Source organism: Protopterus annectens, chromosome 3.part0 (genome assembly GCF_019279795.1).
Source record: "Protopterus annectens isolate FY-2018-M chromosome 3.part0, PAN1.0, whole genome shotgun sequence".
Lineage (NCBI taxonomy): Eukaryota > Metazoa > Chordata > Ceratodontiformes > Protopteridae > Protopterus > Protopterus annectens.
The window spans coordinates 729,646,321-729,666,365 of NC_056731.1; the positions used below are offsets into that span (position 1 = coordinate 729,646,321).

Here is a 20,045-nt window from a genome sequence, read left to right on the forward strand (position 1 = left end):
AAAGTTTGTGGCATATAATACAACGTGGTTGTTGCATGCCCTGTTTCTCAACAAATGTAAAACCATAATTGACATAATTATCTGAATAAAGCCTTGTTTTCTTAACAGCAGAAGCCTTGGCTTTTGGCTGTTCCGCAATCATGCAACTTTCGCTGGTACTCTCATTACAGTCACTACTATCATCTTCAGAAGTGTAATCCACTTGATGCTTTGAGGTAGAGGCCATTGTTACCAAAACAAAAACAATAAGTCTTTTATTTAACGCGCAATTCAACTTCTCTCTTCACCTCTCGTACAACAAAGATGTTGATGTAATCACGCACCATGTTGCCAGATTGTTAGTTAGGTGCAAAACATTATTTGGTTTATATAATGCATTAACACAATGTTTATTTTTTTAAACTGTGCCTTTTTATACACTGTTTTTCAGATATTCCATTAACACACCAGCCTCTAGATGTCATGCGTCTTAATTAATACTAATGGATTTTTTCTTGTTGTCTTTATGCATATTGTTGCCCTTCCCTTATATTTACATCTACCTGCCTGTTTTTGGTTTACATCTGGTTAAAGAATGCTTAAGGTTTCTGATTATTTTGTTTCGACCATCAGTGATGGTCTAGAGTGGGGTTGCATATTGTTTACTATGTATAACGTTTTACATCACTCATTTTATTTTTCAGTGAATCCATTGACGCATGTATATTGAGTTCTACACTAGGTCCTTCTTAAGCTGCATTATTGGCTGAGATTTTGATCTGAATCATGCCATTGGCTATTTATTCTATTGGTCCAATCTTAGATTTGAACAAGCTGATTGGCTGTTTGCATCATTCTGTTTTATCGTTTTCCATTTGAATCGGAGCATGCATTTTAGTGTGACTTGACATTTCCGTACTTTTTGTTATTTTGATGTGCTTGGTTTAATCTATATTAGTATACTTTCATATTTTCATGTGATATTCAAGTTTAGCTTTTTAACTATGTCATTGGTGGACACTTTGTTTTACTGCACGTTGTTGGTTTTCCAGTAATACTGCCATACAGTTCAGCATTATTATCACATTACATATGCTATATTTCATTCTTACAAGTATTCATAAATTTTTTATTGTCTTTTCATTATTCAGTCTTTATTATCTGTTTTTTAGTATTTGTGATCAACCTAGCACACCATTGAGCCATTGCGGTGTGTTCAAGAAGTTTCACTGATTTGCATGCTTTTAGCTGTTGTGCGTGTTTGTTGTGAGTTCTTTATAGATATTGCTTGGTTTAGTTTTCTCCATTTTATGATCGGCTTTAGTATGTTTCATTTTTAAATCATGCCATTGACTTAATGCTGTTTCAAAATGAACTCAGTGTTGGGATCGCTATAAAATTTACTGACATCACTTTATGTATTGTATGGTTCTCACTAGATAAAGTTGTCTACATATAGCCATTTAAGTGTCGACAGTTGTGATATATGTAAAAAAAAAGTCTATGTATATGCGATCTCTCTCCCATTAAGTTCTAGGTTGGTCTAACTTGAAGAGTGTCATCATGTCACATTCTTGTATTATGCCACTGACTGCAGTGCTTCTCTGAGCTAAGCACTAAAAACACTGAGAAATCATCTTTTCATCCATTCTCATTATAAATGTTAATTGAATAATATAGTATATCTTATTCAATTAACATTTATAATGAGAATGGATGAAAAGACGAGTTCTCAACATTTTTGATGGTACTTTTTTTACACCTTTTTTGCAACACACCTGGAATCTTTGCACAGCACCCCAGGGTGCCACAGCACCCAGTTTGGGAACCAATGTTATACCTATATCTATATCCCTATATGCTGTCTGTATCTCATGTTATACAAAAGCTACTATCAATAAGAATTTCATAGAATCAAGTCCCACAGAAAAAAGGATACCCTGACCCTCCAAACTTACAAACCCTCCCATATCCTGATCCTAGTAAATGTCATCACCTTCCCAGTACCCAATTCCCCTTCCTCTTCCTTAATGTAAACTCCCTGATTGCACCCTCCCCAAAGACTCTCTTCCCACTCCCTGAACATAAATGTTCAGTTCATTCCCTAATCCTAACTATCCCATCCTGCTCCCTACCCCTCGCATTCCCTTCATTCTAAAGCAGAATCCCGCTTCCACTGTCACTCCCTCACCCTAACTGTAAATCACCAGCTAGCAGTGTAAATGAATGGCAAACAATCATTCACTTGCATTGCTAACTGTTAACAATAGAGCCATTTCAAACATAAAGTTTAACTACCAACAAAGCATCATTTGAACTAATATAGTTTAAAAAAATGCTACAAAACTTTCCATCAGTCAAATGTGTGTGTGTGTGTGTGTGTGTGTGTGTGTGTGTGTGTGTGTGTGTGTGTGTGTGTGTGTGTGTGTGTGTGTGTGAGTGTGTGTGTGTTTGCTTTCCATTTACAAGAGCTAATAATGTATACAAATATACATGTTTACAATACACACCCGTACACAGATACACGCACACACAGTATGCTTGTGTGCGTGTGTGTACACATTTGTACATGTACATATCTATCGATCTATCCCTCCACAACCCTTTTTTCCCATGTTTACACACGGTGTTGGGTTGTCACAGTGACAATCAAACAGAGCCAGTGTTCACACCTCCAGCTGGCTGGCTGTGCCATGGATCTATCTGTCTATCTATGGAGTCAGGTGTCACTGCAATTCTGGCAGTCATCTAGAGCCAATGTTCACACCTCTGAGTTGCTAGCCTTGCCCGTAGATTTATTTGTGTATATGTGTGTGTATGTATATATATATATATATATATATATATATATATATATATATATATATATGTGTGTGTGTGTGTGTGTGTGTGTGTGTGTGTAGACACGGGTTCTTTTCAGAATCTCAAACTACTGAAATCCCGAATTTCAGTAGGCCGAGACCAGAAGGGTGAAAGTGCAGCATACCGAAACCCAAGAAGTGAGAAATTCAAAATCCCAAAGTTCGGAGAGTTTGGATTAGCAGTTCTGGTGTTGTGGTGTGTGAGTGGGTGGTTGGAGATGTAGGTAAGTGTTTGTGTTTTACGGGTTTTGGGTTGGGGCTTTAGTGTGTGTCTGTGTGTTTTGTTAGCGTGATGTGTGTGTGCGAGGGGAATGTAGCTTGTATGGTGGTGTCTGTGTTTGTCTGTGTAGTATGACCTCGGAGTTAGTATATTTAAGTAGAGGGAATGTGGGGGGCACAGTATGTAGGGTAGGTGTTTGTGTATGTGAAGGGAGGTGTATGTTTGTGTTTGTGTCTGCGGTATGTTTAGTGTAGAAGTCGCGATTTTAAGTTTTGCGCTTCTGAGGTTTCGAGTTTATGGATTTTTGGCTTCATGGTCTCGAGATACTGAAATTCGAGATTTCAGTATTTCGAGATTATGAAGTGAATCAGTAGACCCACACATACATAGATACTCACACACACGTGCATGTATGTATGCATCATTTGTATAAACTGTAACCTCTTGGGTATGGAAAAAGGTGGAATATGCCATTAACAATGTGTTCTGTACAGAAGAATGGAAACTGTGCCTTTAAAATGGGTAATGGGACTTCTACTTAGAAGCGTTATTTTAGCATTCCATTCAGGGAATTGACTCCAGTATTTAGCTAATGAGATGCCAGTTGTGTACTTGTATAAAAAAGTTTCCTGTTCAGAAAAGAATGGGAGAAGTTCCTCATTCAGAGGATCAGTGTGAAGTAAAGCAAAGGCTTTTTCTGAAGGTCTAATATTTGTGCAGCTCGGCAACTCAATTACAGGTAACAGGTGATATGGTCTGAAGAAAGTCAGGTTTAGATTTTTTTTTTTGTTTGCTAAAGCTGAAGGGTCCTACAGTTGTTTTAAACACCGGAATGACCTGTGGAGTAAATGCACTATTCTTAGTGAGTAAATACTGTAATACAGAGTGAACTGTTTTTTTCTATTTTAAATCATGTTGTGCATTAATAAACCTGTGTGTTTTTATGAACTTGTGCTTCCAGCATGTTTCCAGTCACACAGTGTTGGTGTGTGCATGCATGTTCAGTACTGGCAACGAAATTAATAATATCCCACTACTTGATTTGCTGCCAAATGCATCAGCTGCCAACATTTCTCAAAGGAGATTATAATTAGAGACATTTTGCTGCTGTTTCTGTTTGTTTCCTTTTATGCGTCCTTTCACATACAATAGTGGCTAAACTCTAATCACTCACAGAATCCGAAGTAAAAACTAACCAAAAGCTAATATAATTGCAACAACTATTGCAAGGTCTAGCCAACATAATATTTACTCCCAGAAATGTGCCTGCCATAAAAATTGTGATTAAAGAGAATGATCTGTAATCCTTTGTGGTGTGATTTGAACAATATGCCACCCAAGAAAATAGTGTCAAAGTGGAGTGTTGGAAAATCATGTCACCTCAGCTGACAAGAGAGTCATTAAAAACATATACATATATGAATGGGACTGATTACATAGACTATGATAAACTCACAAAGGAACCCTTAGTTAGACTACAATAACTTCTGAAGTGAATGGCATAAAAGTTTGCAGTTGTACGTTCAATGTTGACAAATTTGTAGGTGCTCAGATGCATGACTTGAAATATATATTAAAATTCTGTTTAGATCTTGAAAGTAAGAGTAAAATGAAAATGTTAGAAATCCTAGCAGAAAAAAAAAGATTATTGCCTAGCACTATGAGAAAGTGGATAATGCAAAAAGATCACAAGAACTCTTGGCAAATTATGAGATAAAACTGGCTATGTATAACCAATCTACAGGAAATTCCCCAGGAAAAGATGGTATTCTTGTGGAAGTTTGTAAGTTAGGCAGAAAAAAAAAACTGAAAAAGATCTGGAAGGTTTTGTTTAACAGTATTTTAAGAGGAGAAGTACCAACATTCAGGAAGAAGCCAGTGGTAACAGTAATACCTAAGGAGGGAAAAGATCCATTAGATCCAGCTTCATACAGGCCCATTTCAGTACTAAACCATGATTAGAAAGTGTTTATGACTACGATGTCTAAAAGAATGGCAAAAGTTATACCAAAATTGATAGACATGGATCAGTGTAGTTTTGTGGAGGGGAAGCAAATATTTGACAATATTAACAAAACATTGATGATCCAGAGGGAAGCAGAATGTAAGAAAGTACCACTTTTATTGGTGGGTCTTGATGCAGAGAAAGCATTTGACAGAGTAGACTGGGATTTCATGAGTGAGTCAATGGAAGCATTTGCTTTCCCTGATACAATTATAAGGTTGATTAGAAGAATATATGAGGGATTGGAAGTGCAAATTAAAGTGGGTGGGGTCCTGTCCGATAATGTCTGCTTGAGTAGAGGAACCAGACAGGGTTGTCCACTTTCCCTTTTGTTGTTTGCATTATATTTAGAACCTCTGGCAAAGAAAATAAGGGACTCAAAGAAGTTCAAGGATATACTTGGTATGGTAGTCAGGGAAAGGTGGCTTTATTTGCAGATTATATTATTTTATACATGACAAAAACAGAAAGGGACAGTACAGTATTGTGGAGAATTTTAAGACAGTTTTAAATCTTCTTGGGATGCAAAATTAATGAAGCTAAAACAAAGGCAATAGCAGTAAAATATATACCCACTCACAAATTGGTCCAACAATATCCATATTTATGGTGACATGATAAAATTTAGTATTTAGGAGTGTGGATTAGAAGTGACTCTATGGTGGCAGCTAAGGATATGTGGGAAGAGACTAAACAGAAGATAATAAAAAAATTGAGAAACTACAAGTTTTGTTATATGGATATGGCTACCTAGATACAAGCCATTAAAATGTTTTTAGTCCCTTTAGTCTTATACACAGGCCAGGCATACTTTTATCCACTGGAGGAGAAGTTGTGGATAGCAATTAAGAGTTTAAGGATTTTATCTGGGAAGGAAGACAGCAAGGGTCAAGTAGGATAAGCTGATTCAACCAATAAAACAAGGTGGACTAGGATTACCTAATTTGAGGGGGTATTTAAGAGCAACATAGTTAAGGCTCTTATACATAGCACAGGCAAAAAACTATAATTCATGGTGGAAAGGGATGATGCTGACACATGGAGGAAGCTCAAGAAATAAGGAGAGATTGGGATTTTGATTGCAGACTCTTAAGGAGAACATAGGTTTATAGGTTCATAGGTAGGTACTAGGCTATTGGCCCTAGCCTATACAAGCCTAGCCAAAAAGGTACCCTGGCTTTCGCCACCCAAGAAAATTATTTTCCTGTGCCTCTGTCAAGCAGAACCACAGAAGTGATCCCCGGGGTGAATTTCTTATTACCCATCCAATCATCAAGATTTTTCTTGAATAGTGTTAATGAGGAGCTCTGTTTGACAAAGATAGGTAGTCTGTTCCAGAGTATGGGAAGTCTCTGGGACAGGAATCTATCCCTCCAGCATGTTCTATTTATTGTGGTGACAAGGTTTAGGTCCCTAGAGCGTGTAGCTCAGAGGGATTGGGATTTTTTTAAGTGGAGTATGTCCAACAGCTCTAGGTTTGACATAGCTTTGTATGTTAGGCAGAGATCGCCTCTGAGTAGGCGATATGTGACGGAGTAAAGCTGGAGTTTTTTGAGACAGTCTGCATAAGGCATCTGTTTGAGGCCAGTAATCCTCTTTGTGAGGTATTTTTGCGGCCTTTCCAGTTGTTGTAGATGTCTTGTGAGGTACATACCAAAAGGGGCGTTGTACTCTATAATGGGTTTAATGAGTGATGAGTAGAGGGGAACAATGACCTCTTTTTTTCTGGAAGAGAAAACTTTTGTGATGAGGTGCGTGATGTAGAAGGATTTCCTGACCACTGTGGCGATGTGATTATCAAAGGAGAGACTACTGTCCACCTGTGTCCCAAGGTCTCTTATCACACTTTCGGTGTTAAGTAGACTACCGCCTATGTGGTAGTTCATGGGTACAGAGTTTTTACCAAAGGGGGTGACAGTGCACTTTTTGGCATTGAGATTGAGACCATGTCTTTGACACCAGGCATCTGTCTCAGTGAGGCCCTTTTGTAGGATGTCCACATCATTAGGAGTTTCAATTATGGCTCCTAGTTTGCAGTTATCTGCAAATTTAGTTAGCCAAAGACCTTCTGTGTTAGCCTGTACTTCAGAGAAGTAGATACCAAACAGGAGAGAATCCAGGACTGTACCCTGTGGTACTCCACTTGTCACTGGTCTGAAGTCTGATTTGGAGTCTGCTACTTTCATGGTGTGGGTTCTGTCAGTAAGCCAGTTGGCAACCCATTTTGTGACATAGGGATTTATACCTAGTTTAGTGAGTTTATCTATAATTCCAGAGTGGGGGGTGGTGTCAAATGCCTTGGCGAGATCTAGATAGGCTGTGTAAACCACTTTACCCTCATCTATGGCTTTGGTGACTACTTCAAAGAAGTCTATCAGGTTTAGGAGACATGATCTGCATTTTACAAACCCAAACTGTGTGGGGTCCAGAGTTTGGAGATCTCCAGTATCTTTGTTTATGAGTTCCATGATGATACGTTCCATGGCCTTGCAGACAAGGCTCGTCAGACTAATGGGGCGGTAGTTCCCGGGGTCTGTTGTGTCCCCCCTTTGTGGTGTGGGATAACTGTCACGGTGCACCATTCAATGGGCACCAAGCTTGAGGTGAGGCTATGATTGAACATGGTACTTAGGTGGGGGTGCCAGTTCATACTGTAGTTCATGTAGAAAGCAGCCTGGGATGTTGTCAGGTCCCAGGGATGCTGTGTTTTTGGCTTTGGAGAGTGAAGTTTTTACCTGTGCAGCCATGATTACAGGAACTTTGCATTCTTCTGGTATAAAGATGGGTCCTTTAGGGGGTGAGGGGGGGGGGTAAAGTTAGCACTGAACCTATCTGCCAGGATGTTGGCAATATCAGTTGGTACTGTATATTTAGTGTCATTGTGCTGTAACTCAGAGCAGATCTGAATGTTGCCATTGAGATTTTTAACATAGCTATAGAATGCTTTGTGGTTGTCTTTAGAATCAGTGGCAATTTTGTTTTCATAACTAGCCTTGGAGGATTTTATGAGGGATCTCAGCTTCTTACTGAGGCTGACCAGGGAGTCCCTCCAATCATGAGATTTTACTATTTTTTGCAACAGTTTCTTTCTTCTGTTGTAGAGTTTGTTTATGGCAGAAGACCACCAGATTGGCTTCCTTTTTTTGGAGGATAGCATCTTGGTTCTGTTAGGGATAGCACGATCCATGCACTCGTGTAAGTGCTTATAAAGTGCATTTGTGTAGGATTCAGCAGTCGTACCTCTATTGTCCATCTGCATGGGTGTCGTGAAGTTTGCCACTTCTGTCTTAAGAAGCGTGAAGTTGGCTTTGGAGAAATTTTTTACGGTTGTTTTCCTAATGGGAGTGGGAGCGGGATGTGGATGTCTAGGGTGATTAGCTTGTGGTCGGATCTGACCAACGAGGAGCTGACCTCTGGTGTGGAACACTGGTCACCCATGTTGGTGATGACCAGGTCTAGGATATTGCTGCCCCTGGTGGGGGTGTGGATAAGTTGATACAAAGCGTTGGAATTGATGATTTCCAGAAAACGTTGAGCAAAAGAGTTGGTACATGAGTAGTTTTCCCAGTTAATGGTAGGGTAGTTGAAATCACCCATTATTAGAGTGTTGGGTTGTACCTTAATATTTTCCAGTATATCAAGAAAAGAGGAGTGGGAATCCTGGGGCATGGTGGGCAGTCTCTAGCAAGCTACAATCTGGATTGCGGTTTTGCCCAGAGTTAGTTAAACTTGAATAATCCATGATGCATTATGCTGAGTAACTAGCTTGGAGGTGTGGATATCCTTAATGAATATAGACACGCCTCCACCTTTAGTGTTTAGGTCCGGGTTTGTTGGCCGAAAGGTGTGGTATGAATTATAGCCTGGTAATGCAGGGGTGCTCTCTGGAGCTTTGAACCAGGTCTCTGTCACTGCACAGATGTCAATGTTCTCCATTTTAAGGAGTGCCTCGAGTGAGTGCATTTTTGAAGTTTAGACTTCTAGCATTGAGTAGCATTACCCTCAGATTTTGCTTGCTTGTACCTGTTACGGTGGTGAATTTGTCATTTGAACCTTGCCTAAAAAAGGCACTATATGGGTGGCAAGAGCCTTTGCCAGTATCTGGAATCCCAAGGGTGACAGGTGCAGGCCATCTCTGGCAAAGCAGCGTGGTCTGTTGATCATGTCATCCCAGGCAGACAGATACTGGATTCCCTTAGAATGACACCAGAAGCTTAGCCAATTGTTAAAGTCAATCATTTTGTCCTTGTACTGTGGTGTCATTCAGGGTGATGGCAGGATGCTACTCAGGGCTAGGGTCATACTGGCCTGGGCTCCTCCATGTCTCTTTTCATGTAGTCCAGGGAGGTACGTCTCAGGTCATTCACACCAGCATGAACAATGACAGAGTCATATTTGTACTTGTTGTGGAGTGACCTGAGTGCGCGCATTATGTGGTGGATCCTGGCACCTGACCGGCAGCTGACAGTAACTTTTTCCTTGTTTAGCCTGGTGAGTGGAACATCAGTGTGCCTGACTATAGAGTCACCTATGACTAGAGTGTTGGGTATGTTATGCCTTATGGGCTGTAGTTGAGTGGCACACTGAGTATGTCGGCTATGTGTCATTTGGGTTGTGTTGGGGGGTGGAGGTTGCTTGCATTTCTGCTTTGGAGGTCTCCGTTGTTTGGGCAGATTTGTACTGAGAGCCTCCGCAAATGTAGGTGTGTGTTTTGTGGTTCTGTGTGTGTGTTTTGGTGGTGTAGGTTTTGAGGGACTATGTGATGAGTGTGGTGCGGTGCAAGTGTTTATCTTCTCCTCTTGACTGTCTAGGCCAGTCTTTGGTGAAGAGAGTTTTGCTTCCAGTTTGGCTATATAAGTGCATCTCTTACAGGTCATAGTGTCGGGTGGTAGGAGGAGAGGGTTGTCTGTGTACATGAGGCAATTGCTGCATTGTCCCAAGATGCCCAGATTCATCAGGTAGACAGGAGAAAACACTGGGTGCTGACCTTTAGACATGTCTGAATAGGTGCTTATTTATTAAGTACTAAAAACTGATTTTTTCTAGACAAGTGGGGAAAGTTGAGTGCTGTAGTAATTTGTAACTTATTTAGTGCCTACAATGAGTTCTGAACAAGTGCTGAGATCAAAGAAACAGATGAGTGCTAAAACTAAAAAGCTGGCTAGTTGCAAGGGAAATTTTGAAGAACAGACTTTATGGCGCCAGGAATAGTTTAACCCCAGTTAAGTGGGGGGGGGGGCTTAGGAGCTCACAAACAGTCCTGGACACAGCAAATCCATATCTGACCTGCCACAGGAAAGGGGGGAAGCAAGCTTAGAATTTTTTTTCCAGTAAAGTGGAAATGGAGAAAGCTGGAACAGAAATTAATTCAACGTTAAGAATCTGAGTGGGTTGGCCTTCACAAATGTTCTCTATTAGATTGAGTGAACCAATGAGTGTTACAGATCAAATATACAGTATGGGCGGGCAACTGCAAAGCCACCAAGTATAAGAACACACAACACTAGAGAGGGTGGGTGGGAAAAATTACAGTTCCTAGCTGTGGCCACTAAATGAAAGTTTTAAACAGATCAAGGAGCAGACTCAAGAATGCTTTTAACTGTAACAGACAAAAATGCACAGAAAAGCTCGGATAGAGCACTCACAAACAGAAAATACAACTCTCGGTATGAAAAAGCAGTTTACAGTTAAGTAATGTTAAAACAGTATAAAACAGTACATAAATGCAGTGAAACAATAAAAAAGCTTTATAACAGTGCAAAATATAGTAGATCAACTGTATAGCACAATTATAAGCATTTCAGAAGTGCAGTTCAGTGAAATAAGTGTAAGAAATAGCTTAGCCTGCTATTGGAATCTTAAGGAATTTCCACTTATGCAATGCAATCCAGAGCCTGACAATACAAGCAGAACCTTTATAAGACACAGGGTTTATATAGCAGTAAGAATGGAAGAGTTGGAAGATCAGATTACTACTCAGCAACTGCTATTACCCAATCACTCGTACTACAGAAGGTCAGGAGGCCTTGTTACTCTCAATAATAATGAAGACAATCAGCAGAAAATGGCTGCCAGAGACACAGGAAACTCAAACAAAACTACCAGGCTAGACAACAGGCCTCTATCAAGATTATGCCACCTGAGCAGAATACAGAAACCTCACTTTAAAAGCATAGAAAGAACACCCACAAAGAGAAAATACAAGTCTCAGTATGAAAAAGCAGTTTACAATTTAGTAATTTAAATAAAAAACGCAATTATAGTAATGTACACCATTGCAGTTCCTAGCTGTAGCCACTAAATGAAAGTTTTAAACAGATCAAGGAGCAGACTCGACAATGCTTTTAACTGTAACAGACAAAAATGCACAGAAAAACTCGGATAGAGTGCTCACAAACAGAAAATACAACTCTCAGTATGAAAAAGCAGTTTACAGTTAAGTAATGTTAAAACAGTATATAACAGTACATAAATGCAGTGAAACAATAAAAAAAACTTTATAACAGTGCAAAGATATAGTAGATCCACTGTATAGCACAATTATAAGCATTTCAGAAGTGCAGTTCAATGAAATAAGTGTAAGAAATAACTTAGCCTGCTCTTGGAATCTTAAGGAATTTCCACTTATGCAATGCGATCCAGAGCCTGACAATACAAGCCAACCAAAATCATACAGAGTATTATATTCATAAAATAGCAGGGAGTATTCTAAGAACTAAACCAGCACGAGAATGGAGAAAAGAGATTCTGCTGATATGGATGACTGTGGTTAGGGATACAGATAATAGGCAAGAGGGGGCTGGAATTTATTGGAGAAAACTGGAAAAGGAAACAAGGTATTGGGAGCAAATAACTAGAAAGGGAAAGGTAATAGAATGGGAAGAGGCCAAAAATGTATGTGGACTGCAGGTTAGAGATTGTCTTCCCTATCAATGACTGATATCAGAGTATAGGCAAAGGGAAAGAAATAGGGGGCTCCTATATGAAAGACCAGCACTGGTAGAGTTTTTAATAGAATCTAAAACAGAAGCTACTATTAAAAAAAGAATAATTAGTAAAGCATATAAAATGTTGCATGATAATTATAAGAATCAATCAGAGGAGCTTAGAAAGGATTGGGAAGGAGACTGGATAAGCAATTCACAAAGAGACAATAAGTGATATATGTATATCTCCCAAATATGCAAAATAAAAGTCTAGAAGATTGTGGATCTTTGCCTGGAAGTGTTTACATAGATATTTTTATACCCCAAGTAGACTCTAAAGAATTTTTCCTCAGGTGGATAGCAAATGTTGGAGGTGTGATGGGGAGTAGCTGGGAACATATTTATTGGGAGTGTAATGAGCTGGCAGACTTTAGGGATTCCCTGCAGACCACTCTGTTGAAGATGCTGAGTGAGTGGATTGGGTAGATGAATTTTGAGTTATGCTACAGAATCGGAATTGCCTAGACATAGTAAAGCCTTGCTGAGTCTAATTATGGTGGCTGCCAAAAAAGCAATTACTAGAAAATGGTAATCAAAGTCTAAACCAACTTTACTAGAAGTAGTGAATATAGTAACGCAGATAAAACAACTGGAATTGGGATCTTTAGAAAAGGGAAGGAGCAAACTACATAGTGAAAAATGGGAATTATGAGAACAGTACATGCAGAGCAGGAATGAGGTTTAAGATGCAGGATTTGAATGAGCCATATAATGCTTAACTGGAAATGACTGGATGGTTTCTAAGTGATGTATAATGCTTGCAACTACAGTTGTTTTGATGGTGACTGTGATGTAAACTACTTGAAACTAAAGTGGTATAATTTTGTATGTTTTTCATTTATATAAATGTAAGGTTGCCTTTGTCATATGTGAAAATTTAATAAAAAAATGTTTGGAAAAAAAGAACTCTGGCAAATTAGTAACCTTAGTAGAACACTATTTACAACTGAATTGTCTGTGTTTAACTGTAATGCTGCAATAACAAATATACAATCTTCAGTGAAACAAAAAGCAGAAAGTAATGGGTTAACTTATTTCAAATGCATAGGGTGGCGTCACATAGCCAGGTTCTTTTTCATTAGTATTGAAGAGAATGCTAGTAGTAGAAATGTGAAAAGTAAAAGGCATGCTATACATGAAGCATTTCATTTTGGAATGTAATATGATCTGAGTCATTGGAGTTCAACAAAGTTAGTGAAATATCCTGTATTATTTGGAAGCTAGAGAAGTCTAAGCCCTGTGAGATTCTGTAGCATCATAATCATTGTCAAAGTCCCCTAGTATATAAGCAGAAAATAAATAACAAAAATATGCAGTTTGTATGCATTCATGGTGATAGAAAGGAGTACCCCTCAGTACACAGAAATTCAAAAAATATAGAAAAACTTGTTTGGTCCAGTAGTCATAATCAACGACTTGAATAATATCATATACTAGGAAAAGATTTTCCCATCTTAAAGCACCGTGGGAATGTGGGAGAAAGGACAGTCTATAGACATACTCTGGCAGGCTGATACACTTAATAAAGAAGAGACAAAACAACAGCTTTTTATGTCCATTTAGTATAAGAATTTGAGGCAGGATAACACAGTAACATTTATAGAGGTCCAGAATCAAAACCAGGAGAAGGGATTTAGCACAGTAGGGGCTAGAATCTGGTTATTGCCATACAGTAAAAACAATCATGTGTGTTACCAGAAACCTGATCCAGTGATACAGCAACACAAACCTAGTGTGATAAGAGATGCCAGTATACAAACTGAAGGTGAACTGATAGGCTACTTTGAGATAAAAATCACTACAAGACCGAGACCATGTTCTCATGAAGTATTAACCCAGAAAAAGAGACAACAAAAATACAAGTAAGGCACCTAAGTAAGGACATGAAAGAACAAAGAAATTATTATTAAGTTCTGAAAATTACAATAAAATGCAGAGTTCTGAGCCTATTACTGTCCAAGAGAACAGAAAGCTAAAGAAAAATAGAACCTCAAGAGGTTTGCTCAGATAGTGGAAAAGTTAAAGCAAAAGGACAGTTAAGCCAAAACTGCATGTTTTAGGGGAAGGCATAAAAGAGGTTGCAGGAGACTCTTGCATAGAATTGAAAATATGGTGGAAAAAATAAGAGAAACTTCAGTACCGTTGTTTTTGGGTGAGAAAGCTATACCTTCCACCTCAAGGTAAGCTAGTGAATAAAGTTAATCTGAGTTAACAAACTTGCAGGTAAGTCATATAGACTTTAAAAATGCTCAATAAGAAGAGGAAAATGTAAATAAGGCAAGAGAGAGAGTATAACCACAGTTGTTGGAGGTGACTGTATAGGATGTTCCATTACTACTTTTCTTTACTGGAGTTAAAAGCTGACCTCTTACATAGGATAAGTAAAGGTAGGGAGGAAATTGTACATCATTTGGTAGTACTAAAGTGTTTTGCAACACTAGTAATGATTCTAGCTCATAGTCACATGTTAGGGGATATAAAAACTAAGGAGTGAGTACTAGATTGTATTGATGATGCATAAGAAGTGAGACAGAAGATAGTTGTGCCACTTGGCCAGAACGACAGATGACTACACCACATTCCAAACTTAACCATCAATTAGTCTCAGTACCTATTAGAGTGGTGCTATTTGAACTTAGTGTATGTATGTTCTGGAGCCACTAATACTATCTAGCAATGATTATCAGGAAATACTAATAAGAATCAATTATGCTACAGAATTTCCAGAAGCAATGACATTACACTAAGACTGTGCTAAGGCTACTACCAAGGGACTGGTGCTGTTATTCTTCGTGGTGGGTATCCATAAGTCAATACTGACTGTGGTACTTCCTTTGGGTATTTCATCAGTTGTGTCAATACTTTGTGGTCAAACAGTTGAAGACACTATTTAAAAATGTGATATAACATTATGCTAGTTTGCAGAATAGACTAAAGCTGTCAATGACGGTAGTGAATCAGAACATGCAGAAAGCACAGGAGATGCAAAAATAAGTTCATAATATCAATGTCCAACTTAGAGAATTTAGTGTAAGAGATCAGATGTAAGTATTAGTGCCCTCCAAAGCGAACACATCTTTTTTGTTAAATGGCAAGAGACATTTGAGGTGACTAAAAGAATTAATGCTGAGAACTATAAGGTTAGACAGCAAGTAAAGAGACAGATAGAGCAAAGCTATCATGTTAATGTACTGAAGCCATGAAAAGAAGTAGAAAGGTGTGTGGTTAGCTTGTGACCAGAAGTTTATACAAGATAGACAAAAAAATCTTTACCTGAAATCCTGTCAGAGGAATCTTTATCAAAAATACAAAAAATGAAATAAGATAATTTTTTATTAAAAAATAAAGGTTTATTCTCAGATGTACCTTGGAGAACCAATTTGATAGATGATAACATGTTAGCAACACCTGGAATGATGGATAGCCTAATACCTTACAGAGTACCAGAGTCAAAGAATAAAGATAGTTAAGCTAGGAGTGACTGAAGAGTCATGGAGTGAGCAGTGCAGCCCAGTAATGCTAATTCCTAAACCTGATTGACATATCAGTTTATGTAATGACTTCAGAAAACTGAATAGTATTTCAAAGGTTGATAGTTATCCCATGCCAACAGTAATCAGTTGGTAGAGATCCTAGGAAAGGCCAGATATCTGGCCATGCTAGACTTGATCAAGTGATATAGGCAAATACCAGACAGTATTCTTAAGCTGAATTTGAAAAATGTATATGTCTGGATCCCTATCAGAAGAGCAAACACTTGCATAATTGGAACTTACATTACTGAGCCAGAAAGTTGAAACCATGTAAGATCAACAGATGAAAAAATCAGAATCACCTGTTTTTGCAGGGGGCAACTCCCTGCTCCCCTGTTCCCCCAGACACTCTGCTAGTTATATATATCAGCTCCGAGATCTCACCATAATGAGGAAATGTACGATAACCCAATCCCCACTGAGCTGTAAACCTGCACAGTGAAGGTCCCTGCATTACAGAGATGATTATGTTGTTTCAACTAGTGGGTCTTTTCATAGTTTGAGCTTCCCAACGCAATGATGTAAGCATTCACTCTTTTGATAGGGATCTGTGTGTGTGTGTGTGTGTGTGTGTGTGTGTGTGTGTGTGTGTATGTGTGTGTGTAGAAATATATATATGTCACACACACTATAGAAAAACGTTTTTTTTTTATATGATTTACTTTGATGGTGGAATTGTGTGCTAGTTAATTTGTGAGTCATATCTAATGTAAGACTGTGTTCATGTGAGGTTTCTTTTCCCCATCATGTGGTGGTATGTGAAATCTTTGTATATGAGTGATTGCATACAATAGGGGGTGCATTGTGATCATTATTCTTTTAGAAAAAAACAGAATATAAATGTGAATGCATGTATGTATGTGTGCATCTGTGTGTGTGTGTGTGTGTGTGTGTGTGTGTGTGTGTGTGTGTGTGTGTGTGTGTGTGTGTGTGTGTGTGTGTGTGCTCTACAGCTAATAGGGCTTGGCTTTATTGACCTGATTGCACCATTAAAACTTAGAAAAGTAAAAAGTCTAGGGCATTCAGAATTCATGTAGTTGATAGAGATGTCCTTCAAGGGTCATTTGCATATATGTACCACGGAGCTCCACTACAGGAAGACTCTAGGTTGGCTGAGTTCTTGTAGTTTTTTACTAAATGTTTTTTCTAAGTGAACGTTTTAACTACAGAAGCAAATATTCCAGCAATTCCACATTATGAAAAAATATTAACCACAAAAGAAGTGGAAGGCATTCAGAGTCACTTTATTGATTTTTTGTAGTTATTGGGAAAACTTTTTCCCCTTCATTTGGATGCTGTTTGGGATATTTTAATAATCCTATTGTTATGACTTGTTTTTAAGCTCTTTGTTTCTGAAATCTCATGTTAGCCATAAATACCTTAGGAAAGTCAACACACATTAGTGGAGCACTTTTGTCCACTTGAACGAGGATTTTATCAAATCAGAACTGCTGGTTCTTGTGGTAAAAAGTGCTCAGCTAATAGAGTTTTGTGTTGACTTTCCAGAAGTATTGTCAGTTGTTAGGGTATCTGCCGCAGTTCTCAGTGATAGTGTTTTGGTTTGTGTTTTATGACCGAAAAATCCACTTATGTTGCACTGACAAGCTCAGAAAAAGGGTAAAAAATGGATCGTCTAAAACTAGTAGGGCTTGGCTGTACTGCCTGGCCTTAATGTGCCATTATAAAGTATTGAACATTCATAAACCATGTAGCTGAAGCACTGGTGTGTCCTTAAAAGGTTATGTGCATATTTTCCATGAGGTACAGGTACAGGAGGTTTAAGGTATTACATGGTTAAAACTAACTTTGATGGGTCTTTTATGTAGTATTTACTAAATGGATTGTCTGTGTGACATTTTTACCCTTCAGTTTAGATGTTATTTTGGATATCTGTGTAATCAACCTAATGTTAAATGACACTGAGCTTGTTCTGTTAATTTCTTGTTTTATTATTTCATTGTTCAAAGTTCTGTTTATTGCTGTTGTTCCTGTCACTGTATGTAACAAACAAGAACATGTAAATGTGCTAGTTTCATTAATTTGCAGCAGGCACAGCATATTACATTTTCTGCTGAGACTGGAGTAAGGTATGTTTTGAAGGACTCATTTACTCTCTGAGATACACTGTCTACTGGTATGCATATTATCAAAGCTGTACAGAGGAAGGATTTTAACTGTTTATAGCTTTGGTTGACTAGCAGCCCATCTCTTGACTGAAGTAGCAGCTCTAATAAAAAAGATAAGTATGTGTTTGCTTTCTTAATGGAAAATATCTCATTTCATTTTTGTACTGAATTTTGTATGTTTAACTATTAAGAAACTACTTTTTCCGTTTATTTTTTTAGGTTATATGTTGTGTGATAGCAGCTAAGCTTTAAATGGTCTGGTTAATTACTTTTCTGTCCTGCTTTTAGCATTGCAAGTTTTTTCATGTGTTCCATTGGATTGTTTAGTCCATTTTATCTTGACAGTCTGTGTTTTGATGTTTCTGTGTTTAGATACTTAGCCATAGATCCATGTAGACAGAAAGAGAGAGAATGTGAACAATGTAGATATATATATATATATATATATATATATATATATATATATATATATATATATATATATATATATATATGGGTCTACTTCTTTTGACCTAACTTTCATTTGCCTGACACTCATTTTCCTGACCCCATTTGACTGAAATTTCATTTGCCTGACACTTCATTTGCCTGACACTTCATTTGACCGACAAGTATTATTAGCAAGAAAATGGAATATGCCCCCTTCCCCACTGCAGTGCGACCCTGGAGTTAGAATAAATAGTGGGGGGGGGGGGGAAAGCCCCCCACTTCATTTCATATGATATTGTTAACTTTTGATGTAATATTGCTTAGTAACAGAAAAGTAAGTGGGGGGGCTTCACCCCCCCATACCACCCCTAACTATATATTTTAACTCCAGGGTCGCACTGCAGTGGGGAAGGGGGCATATTCCATTTTCTTGCTAATAATACTTGTCGGGCAAATGAAGTGTCAGGCAAATGAAGTGTCAGGCAAATGAAATTTCAGTCATTTGGTCTCAGGGAAATGAGTGTCAGGCAAATAAAAGTTAGGTCAAAAGAAGTAGACCCATATATATATATATATATATGATTTTTGTTTCAGTGATATTTGATTATTTTCTTTAAACCTTGTTGATTTCAGAGATGGAACTTAATTCTAAAACTTGCTAATAATATCTTGTAATATATTGAAATAATGTTGCTAAAAGGAGTCACTCCTACCACTTTAGAAAGAAGAATATGCAAGTACTTACTGTAACACATTGAATCTGGTAGGCATGTAGCGCCATTTCAAATTCGATTTAGTTTCGTTTCCTGTACAGTCTCATATACAACTTATCTATATAGGTGAAAACTTTGAAAATGAGGTGGTATCAGTGATGTTACTGCATTTTAATACTGTGCTTTAATTTGTTTCAGGGCCAAACTGTTTTGCAGAAACAGCAATTATTCCAGCTGGAAGGGAAGTTAAAATTGACGACTGCACTACATGCCACTGTATCTATGAAGAAGGCACCTGGAGAATTGAAAGCCAAGCCACATGCGCTAAACATGACTGCAAGCAAATTTAAACTTATAAGAAGTGGCAATAAGTGAGATAGCTACCAAATGTTCCAGCTTTGGGAGCCACGCTGGCCCCTTTCAAATATGTACTGTATATATTAAATTATATTGAAAAAGAAATGTTGCACAGTGCTGATACATAAAATTACAGTTTTGATGTAAATTATGTATTTTTTAGTATTCTAAGTATATTGTGAATCAGAATTATTCATGTTAGAAAGAAGGTACAGCTGTGTGAGAGCTTGTCTTAAAAGTAGATTTTACAATAAAATCCATTACAGCAATTAGCACTGTTGGACCTAAGTTGATACCAGGTATATGAACTGTAAAGAAACTTCTCACTGCACCAGTTTATAGAAGTTTAACACAACTAATATTAAAATATTTTGATACTGGTAGATGATTATGGCTGTGAAAAGCTGATTTGTAGCCACCTTCACTGTTTTTGTTAAATTGGAAAAAGGAAATCTGTAGAAGAAAACAGTTTGTTGAGAAAGTGAAAGTGGTAGTAGGTAATGGAAGGAAATAATGAAAGGTTATAATATTTACCGTGGCAAATATTACTGACCACCACTGTTGCCCAGTAACTAAACTGATTTAGCACAAAGAAGTTTTACAACAAATGAAACTTGGATTCTGGAGGAGCAGCACCATACCTCTGATAGGTGAACATACGCCCCTATGGTTCATATGAAACTACCCATATCTCAAGAGGTATGATCAACAGTTCTAGTAACAAGAATGATCTAAATGTACTCATTACACAAGTTCCTTGTGTACCTCCACTACAAATATGAATATGCCTTTTTTTATAATGGTGTTAGTAGCATTTAACGATGGAGTTTCATGAG

General features: G+C 38.0%; 1 protein-coding gene across 1 annotated transcript in view; it reads left to right on the plus strand.

Annotated features, from left to right (window-relative positions):
• Positions 1-19,597, plus strand: part of VWC2 (von Willebrand factor C domain containing 2) — a 1,325,667-nt gene extending 1,306,070 nt beyond the window's left edge. The window contains exon 4 of the mRNA XM_044065089.1: positions 19,051-19,597. Coding sequence (XP_043921024.1) covers positions 19,051-19,202 — 152 coding nt within the window. The 3' untranslated portion in view covers positions 19,203-19,597. The remainder of the gene's footprint in view (positions 1-19,050) is intronic.
• The last annotated feature ends 448 nt before the right edge of the window (positions 19,598-20,045 follow it).